A 14,954-nucleotide genomic window follows, 5' to 3' on the forward strand; every position below is an offset into this window, starting at 1 on the left:
AAATATACTTGTAGTGCTCCACAGGTCTTTGTCATTTTACAGGTGTCACCGCTAGTGTTGTTTCCAGACCTTATCTCATGTGCCTTCGGCCACAAAATGGGGCAGGCCCTCCGGATGTCATGGGTTTTCCGGGCATTCTGGGGCTCCTGGGACCAGGTGTAAAGTTCTTATCGGTTGGTGAAGGCAGGGGGTGCTGAGGGGGCAGCAGCGCGCTGTGCGTCCAGGTTGGCTGAATGACCCCCGGTGGCGCTGGGTCACTCCACTGCTGAATCCTCCCCTGGCAGGAGGCAGGAGCACCTGAAAGCAGCATGCTGCTGAGCAGACGTGCCCAGGCACGCAGGGAGCACATGCGCCGGCTCTCCACTCCTCATGCAGGAAAAGCAGGCGTTGCACCCTGCGCAACGCCGGCGAACGTCTCGGGGGGGATGGGTCTGTGTGGGGGAAGCAGTGCAAAGATGAGCAGGCACTGTAGCCCTGCTGCCAGTGCCAGAGCCCTTTAGCCACAGGCTCAGCTCACAACGGCAGGGTTGGTTCCATTCCAGCCGAGGCCAGCTGTGGGCCAGTCCGACTGAGCTCTTTTTTCTGGGTCAGAGTGGTGACTAGCAACGTGGGGTTGAAAGAGAACCAAAACTCAGAATGCCACTGCCTCTGGTCACATCATCTCCTGTCAACCTCTGAGAATTCCTGTCCTTCCCCCATGGCTACATACGAAACGCTGCCTGCTGCCTGGAGGAGGCATGGGTCAGCCACAAGAGGTGCTGTCAACCAGGGCAGCCCCTCTGTCACCTGTAGAGTGCAGGGGCTGCTCTGCTGGGTCTGGGGAGTGACCCCTCTCCTCCGCCTCCCTCTCCTGCTCTCTTCCACCCTCTCGCTCAGCCTCCAGGTGGGGTGACGTGTGCCCCGCCATCACCTCCCTCCTCTGCCCTCTGCCTCCTCACCCTCCTTTGAGTGTTAGCTGCGATGCGGACCCACAGTTCCACAGTCCCTCAAGCCTACCAAGTGGCCCTCAGAGCCTAGGACCAGAGCTCCTGAGCCACCCACAGTGTGCTCTTCTCAAATTCAAATACTCATCTTTGCCCTCGGACCCCAGCCCCTGTCTGCCCCGGACGGGAATCAAAACCCAAAAAAAAGGTGTCTTATTGAGGTGGTAGGTCCAATCCCACGGTTTCTATTTTTGGTGGGTGCCTGCCCCTCCTGGTTTGTATGCAGCCGGTAAAATTCAATGCAGGCTGCCCATTCTTTGTCTTCATCTTGGACCCCAGAGAGCAGGCACCCAGATCCCCATCAACCTACTTTGTGGATCTGCAGGTACACACTTCACTTCTCCTTCGAGTGCAGAACACTGAACCAGCAGGGATGCTGGTCTGTGGGGGTCCCAGGGTCACAGAGACTTGCTTTTGCCTTCTGTGGACCCCAAGTCCTCCTCAGCCTTAGTCTGACTTCCATTTGCTTCTCTCGGGGGGGCCTCATCCAGCCTTATCCACGACTTCCTTCCCAGAGGTCCTTGGTCCCCAAGGGGAGACCTCAGGGCTCGGCTCATTCCTCTGCGGGCGAGGTGCTGCCTCTCTGTGCAGAACAAGGGCGGCCCCGGAGAACAGTTCCCCAAAGCATACCTGTCGTCTCTCCCCTGTGGGCATCACCAGGGCCAGCTGCTCCGGGCAGGAACCTGGCTGATGGTGCGTATGCAGAGGCGTCGGGTTTTGATGAGGGGAAATGGCACCCAGCTCCCGGTCCCTGGAGTGATCTGGCACCACGTCAGCTCATCACTGACACGTCGTTTCTGTTCCACCTGGCGCGTGGGAAGTGCCCTTTTCTTTTCAAGCGCAGAGGGCCCATATTTAACGTGACATTAGTCCACTACAGTATTGAGTTGACTATAAAAAGAGAGGATCCTTCTGGACAGAATCACTATCCACAGGACAAAATGATTAAATTTACAGCTGGCTTGTTGCTGATCAATATAAATGAAATGTGAAACAACTTAATCTGTCACTAGAAGCAGCCGGCCACAGTGTCTCCTCTCAGGCAGCCCAGGACGGCAGCTCCACGCCGGGGTCTCTGCACACGTGGAATTGTCCAAACACACTTTTCTTTTTTCTTTCCCCTCAGATAAATAGGGCAGCCCCTTGCTGTGTCCGTGGGATAGGCTGGATGATGCTGCCATGACAGCCAAGCGCAGAGCTCGGTGGCTTGAAACAGCACGAGTTGGTTCCTCATCCACTGTGTCCCCGCGCTGGCAGCAGGGGAGGCTCCGCCCTCTATGGAGACTCGAGGACCCAGGCTGGCTCAGGACTTAGCATCTTGAACGTTGCCAGTCGTCATGTCAGGGGAAAGAGCGCTTTGGAGGGTCTTGCACTTGCAACCAAATGCCTGGGGCTGAGAGTCATGCACACGCCTTCCGTTCACAACGCTCTGGCCAAAGCTGCTCACACGGCCCCACCTGCCACAGCATGCCCGGGGGCTGGTCCTGATCACGCACCAGCTGGCCGGGAGGGGGAGGAATCCGATGAGCAATGTCAATGACAAGCACACTTGCTTAAAAACAGGCTCGATTTTAAATGAATCCATGGGATTTGGCGATTTAACGCAATGCTGTTGCCGAATGAGGAAGAGCCCCCAAGCCATGTCTATTTCTTCATGACTTGTGGAACCTGCCCCAAACACTGGCCTTTCAGAGGCTCAGAGCAATCTCTAGATGCACACAGAAAGAGTGCGGAGTGCCCCATCTTCCCCCCAAATTCCCTCCTCAAATAGCAGCGAATCCAAGAGCAGTGAATACATTCCGATGTCTGATCTCCAAGAGGGCAAAGGCACTGCACGATTACTTTACACCGAAAGGGGAAAGCGTGCTTCTTGCCTTATGCCACACCTCCTCCCAGTGACCTCCTTCCCTTCAGGACCCAGGCTGGTGGCCCCTCTCACTCCTGGCCCCATGAGGTGCCCTGTCCCCAGAGGAGGCTGGGCAAGTGCCCCTGTCTGCCCAGTGTGGCCTCTCCTGTGCCCTGGGCTGCGCCCAGCCATGGGTGCAGGTGGCATCAGAGAACAGGAGGCCACGGCCTTCGGGCTGCACTGGGCACAAGGCTGAACATGCACACATGCCTGTAGAAAGATTATGTCAAAGTCGTTTTTATTCAACTGTTATCCAGCAATATACAATTCAGTTTATAAACAAGTGTCTGACCTTGTTTCCAATCTTTATTTAAAAATAAATATTATTGACAGTGAATCTTAATTATGATAAGATGTCTCTTTTTTTAATCAAAATGTCTCAAAAGAAATAATTTACTTTAATAAAAAAAAGGAAAGCTCCCAAAGAAAAAAGTAAATAAAAAAAATTCCTACACACAACAATCTACTAAAAATATTTTGCTTTGTCAGAAAGGCTTTGACTCGACATTTTCAGAGTCCCCTAAACATAAGCGCTCAACAGTTCGTGCAAAATGAAGACCTGGAGGGAAGTTCAGAAAAGGGACATACACTGAAGCAGCGGCGTCACCGAGTCCGTGCACGCCGCGGGGTCCAGACTCCAGCTTATTTGGAAACTAGATGCATTAGTTTAGGTGTTCTACATTTGTGTAACTTCCCCAAAAATATGATTCATTTATTTTTCACATGGAGTTTCTCATGCTTCTCTCAGTCTGTCTGTGTCCATCTGGCGACTCGGTCCTCACCCCGGGGCGGGGCAGGTGTGGGCGGCCGGGGGACAGGTGTGCGGGCCGCCGTGTCCGTCAGTGCCCCACCAGAAGGCCGAGGAGCTGATGCAGAGCTAACAGCAGCAGGGACAGGAGTGGGTCCGGGGCGTAGCTGGGGCCGGTGCCTGCAGGGGACGAGAAACCGCATGGTTAACGCCTCCTTCACGAAACCTTGAAAACCTCACAGCTGCCTGCGGGCGGAGCAGGGAGGGAGAATTCCCACGCCTGCCCGGGCCTCTGGACCTCAGCACCCTGCTGGTGTGTGGTGGCTGCTTCCTTGTAACGATAAAGCATTTGGCTGCTGCCATTTGTGATTTACACCACGTTTTTTGTTATTTGTAAATTGTTGTTTACACACGTTTAGGAGCCTACTGTGGTCAGACACAAGGTGCCCTTGGCCCGGAGGGGACCAGGCTGGATTGCAGGTCTAAAGTCCAAGCCACGATTTTAGTTGACTAAAAAGACAGTATGCTCCCTCTCCATCCTCCTGGCCCCAATACTACGCTGCAAAGTGCCCTCCGCACTTAAGGCCCAGCTTTCCCCCTCCTCCAGGAAGACCCCATGACTGCACAGGACTCCAACTCCTCCAGCTCCTGCTGGCGCTGCACAGCTTAGCATTCACAAATGCTCAGCTTAGGCATCCTGATGTTTCTGTGCCTGAGTCTTCTTTCCACCCACTGTCAGTCCAGCCCTTGGGGAAGGTGGGGAGCTCAGAAATCCCTGGCTGCTGGAGGTGGCTGGGCTAGGATGCCTGAGGAGAGCAAGCACTATTCTGGTGGGAGGTCACTACGACCTCCTTCTCCAACACAGCCACCAACCTGGGGCCTGGCTTGCCACTGGATGGTCACACTTGTGCCTCCATCCCACCTCAGCTGGGCTGCCCGCCCAGAGCCCCATCTGCCTGTCATCAGGGTCTCCACCTGTTGCAAGGCCTCCTGTGCAGCTGGGGAGAGCCACCCATGAATGCAGGCTTCTCACCTGGAAGGTGACATGCTCCCTCCAGGGTCATTGACAGGAGCCCGTGCAGAAGTGCTGCACACGCCTCACGGTGCTGTCCAAATCCCAGGGGGACTGCTCACTTGCTTAGAGCCGGGCTGCATTAATGGAAGCAGTGCCCAGCCCCTCCCTGCTCACCCGCACCACCTGGAGGCCTCTCTCCTTCTTTCACCCCAGCCAGCTGGGCTGGACCTCCACCCCGGGAGGAAGCCCCTCACTGTGCCAAGCAGATGGTGCTGAGGCTGAGGCCACCTCCACTTAGCTGCCCTCGGGAGCTGCTGGCAGGCCGGTGGATCTGTGGCTTTCCTGACAAGACTGGGCCTGGACCCACAAACTCCTCCTCTCTCCAGGTGGAAGGGCCTTTAGGCTTGTCTATCCGAGGCGTTCCCCCGATCTTGAGTCATTCTCGCTCTGGTGATAACTGTCTGTGTCACGTGTTTACCTCCCAGGCCCAGTCTCCCCTCTGTAAAAGGAGGGCTTGGACAAATGACCCAGGGGCCAGTCCAGCTTGAGACGCCAGGATTCCATCTGCCCTTTTTGGGAAACACAGGCTGTGTCTGAACATCTGGACGCAACAGGGGCGGATGCCAGCCTCTGCACGTGGCGCTGAGCCCGCAGAGAGGCACAAGGACGGACAGTCCAAAAGGCGCTAAGCTTCCCCTTGGGACATGGGTTTTTCACACAGCTGTCACTCCCGGCCTCCTTGCAGCTCCGCCCCAGCTGACATCCTCTTGCCGGCCGTCAGCGGGAAGACCAGGGTGCGGTGGCGACTCCAGAGACTTGGGCCCTCTGTGCTGCTCCTTGCTGTCACGCATCCCTGGGGAGGACGAGGGAGGAGGCGCTGGCGGGGTTGGTGGATGGCCAGGTGCCTGGGTGGGATTCACTGAGGCTCAGGGCACGGAGAATGGGGATGCACTGCCTCAGGGACACGGGGCTCACGTGGCCAGACTGGCTGCGGGCCTACCCTGTCTCCTGGCCCGGATCTTCATGCTCCTCAAACCCTGACGCTCAGGCGGGTGCGGGCGAGAGAGAACAGCCACCCGAGGCCTCTGGGAGCGGAGGTACGTGTGCAGTGGAGCTCCAGATGCAGCAGGCGCGCAGGGCAGGAGGGAAGCAAGGGGGCCGGAGCCCGCCCAGGCAGGCACCACAGCACTTGTGGGCGGAGCAGGCACCAGGAGGTTTAATTTGCCTCCAAATACTGCCAACTGGTCTTCACCACTATTATAGCTTTACCCACTCGCATTTAAAAGTTTTACAACTGCACAAGATTTTCAAAAGATTGAAACAACCAGCCTGCCACTCTGGCTGGGCCAGAGTTGGGGCAGCCGGGGCTGGAGGGCTGGAGTGGTGGCTCCTGGAGGCTGATGCCTGGGGACGGTAGACACCAGGGTCTGGGGTGTGTTTGCTGGTGGAATTCTGTCAGGGACAACCAGGGTTAGCTCCTGGGTGGCACCTCATCCTCTCCCTGGCCCAGCATTGCCATAGAGGGGACCCAGGGAGGCCGTGTGGGGCGGCAGGCTGGCACCCAGGAGACAGGCTTCCAGGCTAGCCCTGTTGCCAGCTTGCTGTGTGACCCTGGCAACACCTTTCACCTCTCTGGGTCTTGAGTTATGCTCCATAAAATGGGGATGTGCAGGTGATTGGCTCCATAAAATTAATATGTGCACAGCAGATCTCACCGGGTTGGGGTCCAGATTAAGCAAGATCATAGTGGCAGATTGTAAAAATGGCCACAAATGCCCCTCCCCCTTGTCTCCTGCTCCCAGCACCCACACCCTGTGATGGTGCCCTCCCACACCAACTCTGGGCTTGGCCGCGTAGCTTGCTTTGGCCAATGCAGATTATCAAGTGAAGTAAGCAGAGGGTGGACAGGCGCTTGCAGCCTGAGGCTCGCCCTTTCCTTGTGGTTCTTGGAACCTGCAGCTGTGTGGCCAGGACTGGGCAGCCTGCTGCAGGAGAAGAGCCCAGTGATGTCCCAGCTGAGGTCCCCCTAGAGCAACCAGCCCCCACTGAATGGGCAGCTGATCACAGATGCGTGAGCCCAACTAGAGACCAGCAGCAGAGCTGCCCAACCGACCCACAGAGTTGTGAGCTAAACGAACGGTCGTGGAGTAGCTCCAGGGCCACTGAGCTTTAGGGCCCTTTGTCACGCAGCAAGGCCAACTGATAGAATCATATACACAAAAGTGCCTCCCACAGAGGCCAGTGCCACGCAGGCAGACGTTACAGGGAGGGGCAACATAGAGACTCTGCCGAAGAGGATGGGAAAACCACTTTTGGGGACTGTCCTTCTCTCAAGAGGAGCATTTTCCAAGCTAGAACAGGCAAGGCAAACTAGCTCTCCAACACTCTGTCTCAAGGCAGACAGACATCCCTCGGTCTTTGGAGAGAAGGACCCAGATTTTAGAACTTCCTGCTACCTCACTCACCAGATCGCCAAACACTCTCTTTCGGTTTCCCAAATGAATTGGCAGAGTGAGGAAGACAGGCTCCCAGGCTGGTCCTGGGGGAAGGGGTCTGTAGGCCAGAACGAGTTAGAATCCGGGAGTCTGGCAGCCCAGTGTCCCCTTCCAGGCGCTGTCTCCTTGGAGGGAGAGTGACAATTGTCTAGCACTTGGTGGTGGGCCCCCTCAGCATCTGCCACCCCAGTCCCTGTCCTTGTGGCTTACTGGAGCGAGCCAGACTGCCCACTGCTGTCTGGGGCTCACCTTGACCCTCCAGAACAGGGGCCGAGAGGGTGCCTTTGACTCAGCCGAGGTAGGATCTCCTATCTGGGCCTCCAGCCCCCTTTATTTATGCGCCTGGAGACGCCCGTGGTCCCAGGGACATGGAGGCTGCTATGTCAACGGTGCTAACAATCCGTCTCTTTCTGTACTTCCTCCTTTCCTAAGGAGTACCAGGAACGGCACTGGAACACGCAGAGGTTTATTTGTCACCATTAAGCCGGAAAACAGGCTGCTGGAGAGGTGACGGAAGCCCTCTGACGGAACAGGAGCGAGTTCGCTCTTTATATTAGGCAAGGCTCGTGGCTTTGCTCGTCACGCCTAAGGGGTCAAAGCCGCCCTGGCTTGGTGACGTTCACTCGCATCGGGCTGTTGGTGAGCGGGTGAGACGGGCCGCAGCCCCGGGAGAGGCTCCCACGGAGCCCAGAGGCGCGCCCAGCCCCATGGGTACAGCGGAGGCAGCGGCTGGGCGGCTGCTGCCTGGGGGAGCCCGCCTCTCCTTTCCCAGCAGGGGCAGACTCCCAAAGGCCCTGCCCAGAAACGGCGCGGACGCTCCGACGCCTCGACGCCTCGCGATGCAAGTGGAGGAGGAGGCTTCGCTTGGCCGTCCTCGGGGACCCTTGATCTGTCCACACTGGCCGGAGGCCAAGCTCGTGAGTCAGGGTCCTGGGGGGTGGCGGGCGTGGCGGCTGGTCACCCCATCTGGCCTGGCCTCCCACAGGCGTGCGAGCCCCGAGAGGCCGGCGGCAGGATCACGGTGAGCTGCTCCCCAGCTGAGCAGCGAGGAGAGCCGGCCGAGGCAGCCGCTGTTCTGCCACCTGCCTGCCCGCCCTCTAGGACCATGGCCGGCTCCCTCGGCCTTGGGGCTCCCTGCTGGGGTCCGCAGCACCTGTGTGCTGGCATGGAGAGGAGAGGCCACAGCCCCACCCTGTGCAGGGCTGAGAAGCACAGACCTGGCTGCTCCATGGCCATTGCAGGCCTGCTGGGGGCCTGGGCCCTGCAGCCGAGGGGCGGCCTGGGTCAGGGGTTTGCAAACAGGGCCCCTCGGAGTCTGGGGGTATCTGTGGTGTTGCTCAGAGGCTGCTTTTTTTCTTTTTCTTTTTTGCTATAGCTTAAAAATTAAAATTTACTCCCGGTTTGAGAAGAGTGAGTAAAATTCAGGTACTCTGAGGCCTGTTCCACCACAGACAGCTCGCGGGCCGGGCGGAGTCGGAGGGTCAGCGTGCAGGGCGATGCCGCAATGCCTGGCCTGCCTCCCGCTGCACTAGGACACGCACACGTGGTGTGCAGGTGGCCAGAGACCCCGCCCGGGCCCAGCGGCCAGGGCGCTGCCCAGCGAGCAGGGCTGTGCTAACACAAGGACTCTGCCGAGGGTCTGAAGCACGGGCCCCCGTGTCCAGCACTGATGGTCCCTCACATGTGTCCTGCATCGTGCGTGGTCCTGATGGTCTTTCGAACAGGGCTCCTTTCCGGGAAGGTGAGACCCCCGCGGTGAGTCCGGAGGGCCTGCAACCAGGCGCCAGCTCGACCCTGCTCCCTCTGGCTGCGTCTGAGAACAGAGGAGCGGGCCAGCCCCAGCGACGACCACTGCACCTGCCCGGCCTGTAGGGCTGGGCCCGGAGACCCATTCAGCCATGGGGACGGGCGGCCGTCTGCCTGGGGTGCTGGGAGTGGCCTGGCTCTCACCCCAGTTCCCATCATTGGGCGGGCCCTGGCCTGTCCAGCTCCCCTCTGGGCCCACGCCGTGACCAAGCCCCGGCCGAGGGAGAAGGTCCGTGTTGGAGCGTCCTGGGGTCATGGTGCAAGAAGTTTCTCTCGGGTGTGCAGGCGCTTGTGGCGCTGAGGGCAGAGGGCATGTGGGAGTGCTCCTGGCCACAGTCACACACCTGCCTCTGTCTGCTGGGGAGCCGCGCATGATCTGAAGCTCCAGGCTGGAGCCGAGGGCAGTGCGGGGCACTCCTGGCCCTCACTCTGCTTCACCATTTCCCCACGTTCTCACCCCTGCCTCGCTGGACACAAAACACCATCTCCTACAGCACCCGGAGGCAACGGAACGGTGCCAAGGGCCCCTCGAGGACTCCCTCTGGTCTGCAGAAGGGTCTGGCTCGGGGCACAGAGTCTTACAAACTGGAACTTATAGTCCACCGTGTGGAACTTGGGAGACTTCCGCATAAAAGCACAGGGGCCAAGACCCAGCAACCCGGACCTGCTTTTCCTCCGAGCTACAGGCCAGCAGCTAGCTGCTCTGCTCAGCAGGAATCTCCCGCCCATGGCTCCCTCCGGACCCCAAGCCGGGCCCAGGGTGCCTGCCAGTTACCTCCCAGGCCCTTGCGTAGTCGGGCCTCCCTATGCCCAGCCCTCCTCATTCATCTCCGTCACCTGACCTGGCCCCCCGTGGCTGGGAATTTGCGGCCTCTGAGCCAGCCCTGGAGTAGGACCCAGGCCAGGCTCTCGTCCCACCTTCGACCCTATGCTGCTGTGTGACGATGGGGGCTGGCCCTTCTCGCTCTGACATTCCTGGCTTCCTGATGGCATCGTGCCTGCCCCACCCTGGCTCTCTGCCCTCCCCTGGACGCAGCACCGGGCAGGCCAGGTGGCCCGACTGCAGCTGAGTCAGAAGATGTCACCTTGCAAGAAGGCTGCTTCCCTTGTTGACATTTTAATTAAAGCCTCTTCATGGATATTTATTCAAAGGGAGTCAGAGAGGAATAATCGAGCACTAACGAAATTGGAGAGAATTAATTTCTGCCATAAAATTAATGTGTGCTGGTAACTAGGGCAAAAACTAGGAGCACCCAATGCCGTTGGGTTAGAAAGGAAACAGATATTTGGAAGAAAAGTAGAGTGGGAGACGAGGGGTGAGGGGCAGATGGGATGTGGGTCCCTCGGTCCTGTGCTGATCCACTGGCCTGTCCTGCTCGGCCTGGGCAGTGTGTCCCCCAAGGGTGACGCCCATGCGGCAGCCTCAGGGTCAGGCCGTGCAGGAGCCAAGGCAGGGGTCGCCCGGCCGGCCGTTTTAGCCATTCCTTGCCACACCCTCTCCCCCCACGCCCGGGTTCAGGCCTCTGCTCTGTCGGGTCGCAGCAGTGACCTCCTAGGGCGCTTTCCTGCCTCCGTTGCCCCCTGGGGCCCACCCCCCTCCACACGCCCCTGGTGCACTCTCCCCAAGATGCAGGACTTCCGATGGGCCTCCTCTGGCCACAGGTGGGGCTCTCCGTAACCCTCCCCACGACCTCCCCCTCACCGCTCCCCTGCCGGCAGCCCTATGCCCACCGCACCTCCAAGCACCTCCAGCTCACCCTGCAGAACCGCCAGCCCCTCCTTTTTCTCTGTCTAGGTCTGACCTGTGCCTCGAGCCTGGAACAAGGGCTGCCTCCTCCAGGAAGCCCTCCCTCAGCACACAGGCTCAGAGGGCTCGGCACATGTGTCTGTGCTGTTCATGCGGCCCTTCACCTCTGCTCCCTTCTCCCCGTCCCATAAACACCTTTCTCATAGCGTGTCCTACCTCTCCGTCCACCTCAGTGGAAGCCCAGGCGCCAGAGGGCTGGCTGCAGGCCTCCTGCTCTTCTCTGGCCCCAGCCATCGGCCCCACCCACACCAGGAATGGTGGCCTGGTGCTGGAGCTGATGGCCCCAGCCTGGCTCAAGCAGACAGAGCATTTAGGATAATAAGAGCGAAGGTGGCTGGCTCCTCCTGGGACTGGCACTCTCACCGGCACGTCACACTAAACGCAGTCCTCGTAACTGTAGGAGTTACTGTTTTAACCTATTTTACAAATGGGGAAGGCGAGCCAGAGAGATGAAGTCACTTGCCCAAGGGCTAGCGTTGCCAGATGAAACACAGGACGCCCAGCTAAGTCTGAATCTCAGAGAAACACTGGATAATTGTAAGTAAGCGTAGATCCCAAATATTGCACAGCACACGCTTATACTAAAATGTTATTGGTTGTTCATCTGAAATTCAACTTTAAATGGGTGTCCTCTACTTTTATTTGCTAAACCTGGCGGCCCTACCAAGGCCACGCTAAGATAAATGGCAGATCCGGGCTTGAACCCAGACAGTCTGGCTTGCGTCCCTGCACCTCGCACGCCCCTCTCAGGGCGAAGAGCAGGCGCTCTGCTTCCCGGGGCCTCGCCTGCCCCCGCCCCAGGCTGCTTCCACGGGGAGAGCACGGGGATGAGGGTTCCGTCTGTGTTTTAACCTTCACCATGGCCTTTTGACGTGGCCAACTGTGTCGCTAGCTGCTTTCCAGCCTCCTAGTTCTTTGGAAATGAGGTCCTGCCCCAAATGACCCTTTAATGGTGTCATGATGAAAATGGTGAATGGGCCTCTCCCTGTGGTCAGGTGGCTGGTGTTGGCAGGGCCAGGGGCAGCCCGACCGCAGTGAGCATTCATGCGCTCCCCAGGTGGGGATGGGAGTCCTCACTCAGTGCCGGGCCGAGTCCTCTTGGGGGGATCCCCCATGGCCTTCCCAGATTCTCTAAGCTTTGAGGCTACCGGTGCTAATAGGCACGTGGTTCTCAGTTCTTGAGAATTCTCTCCATTAACTCTCTCAGTGGCCTCAGGAGGTAGAAACCACTTTTCCCTTTCACAGGTGAGACCCAGAGAGGTTAAGTGACTTGTCTAAGGTTGCACAGCTGATAGGCGGCAGAGAACTTATCTGCAGTGACTCCCTGGTCCCTGTGAATCGAGTCCAGGCTCCTTAGCCTGCTGGAAGCTCCTCCTGACTCCACCCCGTGGACAGTTCTTCCTTGCCCGCCCCCACACTGCTTCAGGTGCTCCCAGCTCCAGGCGAATGGGGCTGCCACAGGGAGACAGCGTGTGTCCATGCTTTCCTGCCCCGAGGCCTTTGCTCACGCTGTCCCCTTTATTAGATGGTCTTTCCTTGTCCTCTCTGCTACCCAGAGCCCACCCATCCTCCTCAGCTCAGAGGCCCATGCAAAGTGACATCCAAGACAGCTCCGCTCCATCTGCTTCTCCCCCCATCGCCCCAGGCCCCCCACCCTGTCCTTTAACCCTCCTTCTCACGCACCAGCTCCCCTCCATCTGCTTCTGTTCCCTCATTGCCCCAGGCCCCCCGCCCTGTCCTTTAACCTCCTTCTCACACACCAGCTCTCACCTGACCAGCTCCCCAAGTCCGCTAACCACAAGCAGCCAGGCACCACCCAGCCGGAGGGCAGAGTGCCCTTTCCAAATGGCCCCCTGACCCCTACTGCTCCATCTCCCCTGGCCCCGCCCCCCGTGCCCCCCACCCCTCCAGCTCCATCAGCATCCACACTGCTGTCCCTGTGCCCTCCCACTCACCCCAGGGCTCCCTCAGACTCTGTGTCTTCTGTGACCTGGTCCTGAGGCCCGTTTTGTCCTACAGGCTCCACAGGGAGTTCCAGACCCTCTGGGGTGTGTCTGCGCCACGGGTAGTCTACCTTCTGACCTGTCTCCTCTGCCGGGCACAGCCCATCGCCCAGCACCTTGCCTGCACCCTGCAATCCTCATCTAGTATTTGTTGAATGACTGAATGGCAGTCTTTCCAGGTGTCCCCAGTTGGTCCAAGCATCCACGAGGCACCAGACAGCGGCCAGATGCGTTGCATGTGGCGTCTCAGCTTTAATCTCCGGCATAAGCTGGAGGCCAGTCCTGTCACAGTGACCTGAACTTTCACCTGCCCAAGACCCAGTGCACACGTCCCTTTGTCTTTTTCTCAAACGCATTTCACCATTTTCCCTCTACTTCCCCTTTGTTCCAATTTCTTCATTAAACAATTTTTGTTCTCTTATGTCACATGAGCTGTGTAAGCTGCTTCAAACTCTCCTTCTCTTAGAAGGTCACATGTATGTAGATATTTTATATAAAATATATTTGTATACTTCAGATAATTTGTATATTTATATATTTGGGTAGATATATAAATTTTTGAACTCTATCAGTTCAAATCTATCAGTTGCTTTCAAATATTTCAAAGCAGTAGAACTCCCTTTTCAAGCTAATTGCTGCACGGAGCCCCGATATCCCAATCCATCAGAAGCACGACTGCTCTGGTTGAAGCTGGGGGCAGGGCTGGCGGCCCAGGGTTCCCGGGGACACAGTTTGGGAACCACTCACCGGAGGCTGTCCAGGGCCTCTTCCAGATCTAAAACTCACGGACTGGCCGACGCTGAGTGCTGGTGCGCCCATTACACAGATGCAGGGTGGGAGGCCTGTCAGGGCTGCAAATGAGTGGACCCTGCCCCTGCCCGGGGCATCCTAGCCCTGTTGAAATGCCACCTCTCCCTTCCGCTGTCCTCCCCCGGGCCCAGCACGCAGCAGGCACTCAGCGCCTGCTCACTGAAGGCTGTTCAGTGTGTGGGTCCCGGCCTGGCCGGGAAAAGGCAGGGAGGACAGACCTGAGGCCCGGGGGCCAGCGGGGAGGGGCTGCAGGCCCCTGAGGCCAGCGCGGCCAGGACACAAGAGCGGTTCTTTCCTCCAGGTCCCTCCTTGACAGCTCCTGGATATTTCTTTCTGTTTCACACTGAGGACTTTTCTTTAGAAATACGATTTTACCGAAAAGGTTAACACATTTTAATTGCCCAGGGATTGTGCTCTGAAAATTCTGTAACACGTGCTCATTAAATAAAACTAGCACTGAGAGCTGCCCAGGATATGTCACGCATTAAAATATGACTCTGTGGACTAGAACGCATCATAAATTATTGCCTTGTGTATTTTTGATACATTAGTCTTTAATGAGAATACAGTTACTCGCTTGCTCACCCAGATTCGATTTTTTAAATGCTTGGAGAAATGCATCTCCCCTAAGCTTTACACAGACAACAGTTATCAAGCGCTGGCCAGGCTGCACCCACTAGAGTGCCCAGTGTCCAGCAGGTGAAGGGGTCCCCCACTCTCGCCCCTCACCATCTGAAGGCTGAGTTAGGGGAGCTGGGGCAGGCTGGGAAGTGGCCATGTCCACTTGCCCTGCCCGTTCTCTATCGTGTCCTGGCGACTGCAGGCAGAAGCATGCACTAGCATGGAATTCTCGGCCTACCCGGTCTGTGCCATGCCACCGCCTCGGACCTCTCTCCTGTGGCCTCCTTCCTGGAAGGTGCAGACTGAGTGTGCCGTGTTCAGGTACACAGAATGCCAACCCTAGGCACGTCTGCAGCCCCATCCCACTCATCCTGCAAGGCCCAACTTGCGTCCCACATGCACCCATCTTCCCATCCATGTTTCACCCACATATCCACTCATCCATCCTTCTGTTCTCCATTCACTCATCCATCCACCCATTCACATCTTTCCTTCCACCATACATCACCTACCTTTTTCCACAGATTCCCAACCCACTCACCCTTCCATCCACGCACCCACCCACACGTCCGCTCACCCTTCCATCTACCCACCCACACGTCCACTCACCCTTCCATCCACCCACCCACACGTCCGCTCACCCTTCCATCCACGCACCCACCCACACGTCCGCTCACCCTTCCATCCACACACCCACCCACACGTCCGCTCACCCTTCCATCTACCCACCCACCCACATGTCCACTCACCTTCCATCTAC

At 57.8% G+C, this 14,954-nt stretch overlaps 1 protein-coding gene and 1 long non-coding RNA gene across 2 annotated transcripts in view; one reads left to right on the forward strand and one right to left on the reverse strand.

Annotated features, from left to right (window-relative positions):
- The window catches only part of LOC124250564 (uncharacterized), a 30,223-nt gene extending 26,997 nt beyond the window's left edge, over nt 1-3,226 (forward strand). The window contains exon 3 of the long non-coding RNA XR_006891578.1: nt 2,110-3,226. This is a non-coding gene — a long non-coding RNA (uncharacterized LOC124250564). The remainder of the gene's footprint in view (nt 1-2,109) is intronic.
- Nucleotides 3,227-3,328: 102 nt separating this feature from the next.
- VSTM2B (V-set and transmembrane domain containing 2B) overlaps nt 3,329-14,954 on the reverse strand; it is a 26,186-nt gene continuing 14,560 nt past the window's right edge. Inside the window, exon 5 of the mRNA XM_046682559.1 lies at nt 3,329-3,817. Coding sequence (XP_046538515.1) covers nt 3,729-3,817 — 89 coding nt within the window. The 3' untranslated portion in view covers nt 3,329-3,728. The remainder of the gene's footprint in view (nt 3,818-14,954) is intronic.

This window comes from Equus quagga, chromosome 13, assembly GCF_021613505.1.
Source record: "Equus quagga isolate Etosha38 chromosome 13, UCLA_HA_Equagga_1.0, whole genome shotgun sequence".
Classification (NCBI taxonomy): domain Eukaryota; kingdom Metazoa; phylum Chordata; class Mammalia; order Perissodactyla; family Equidae; genus Equus; species Equus quagga.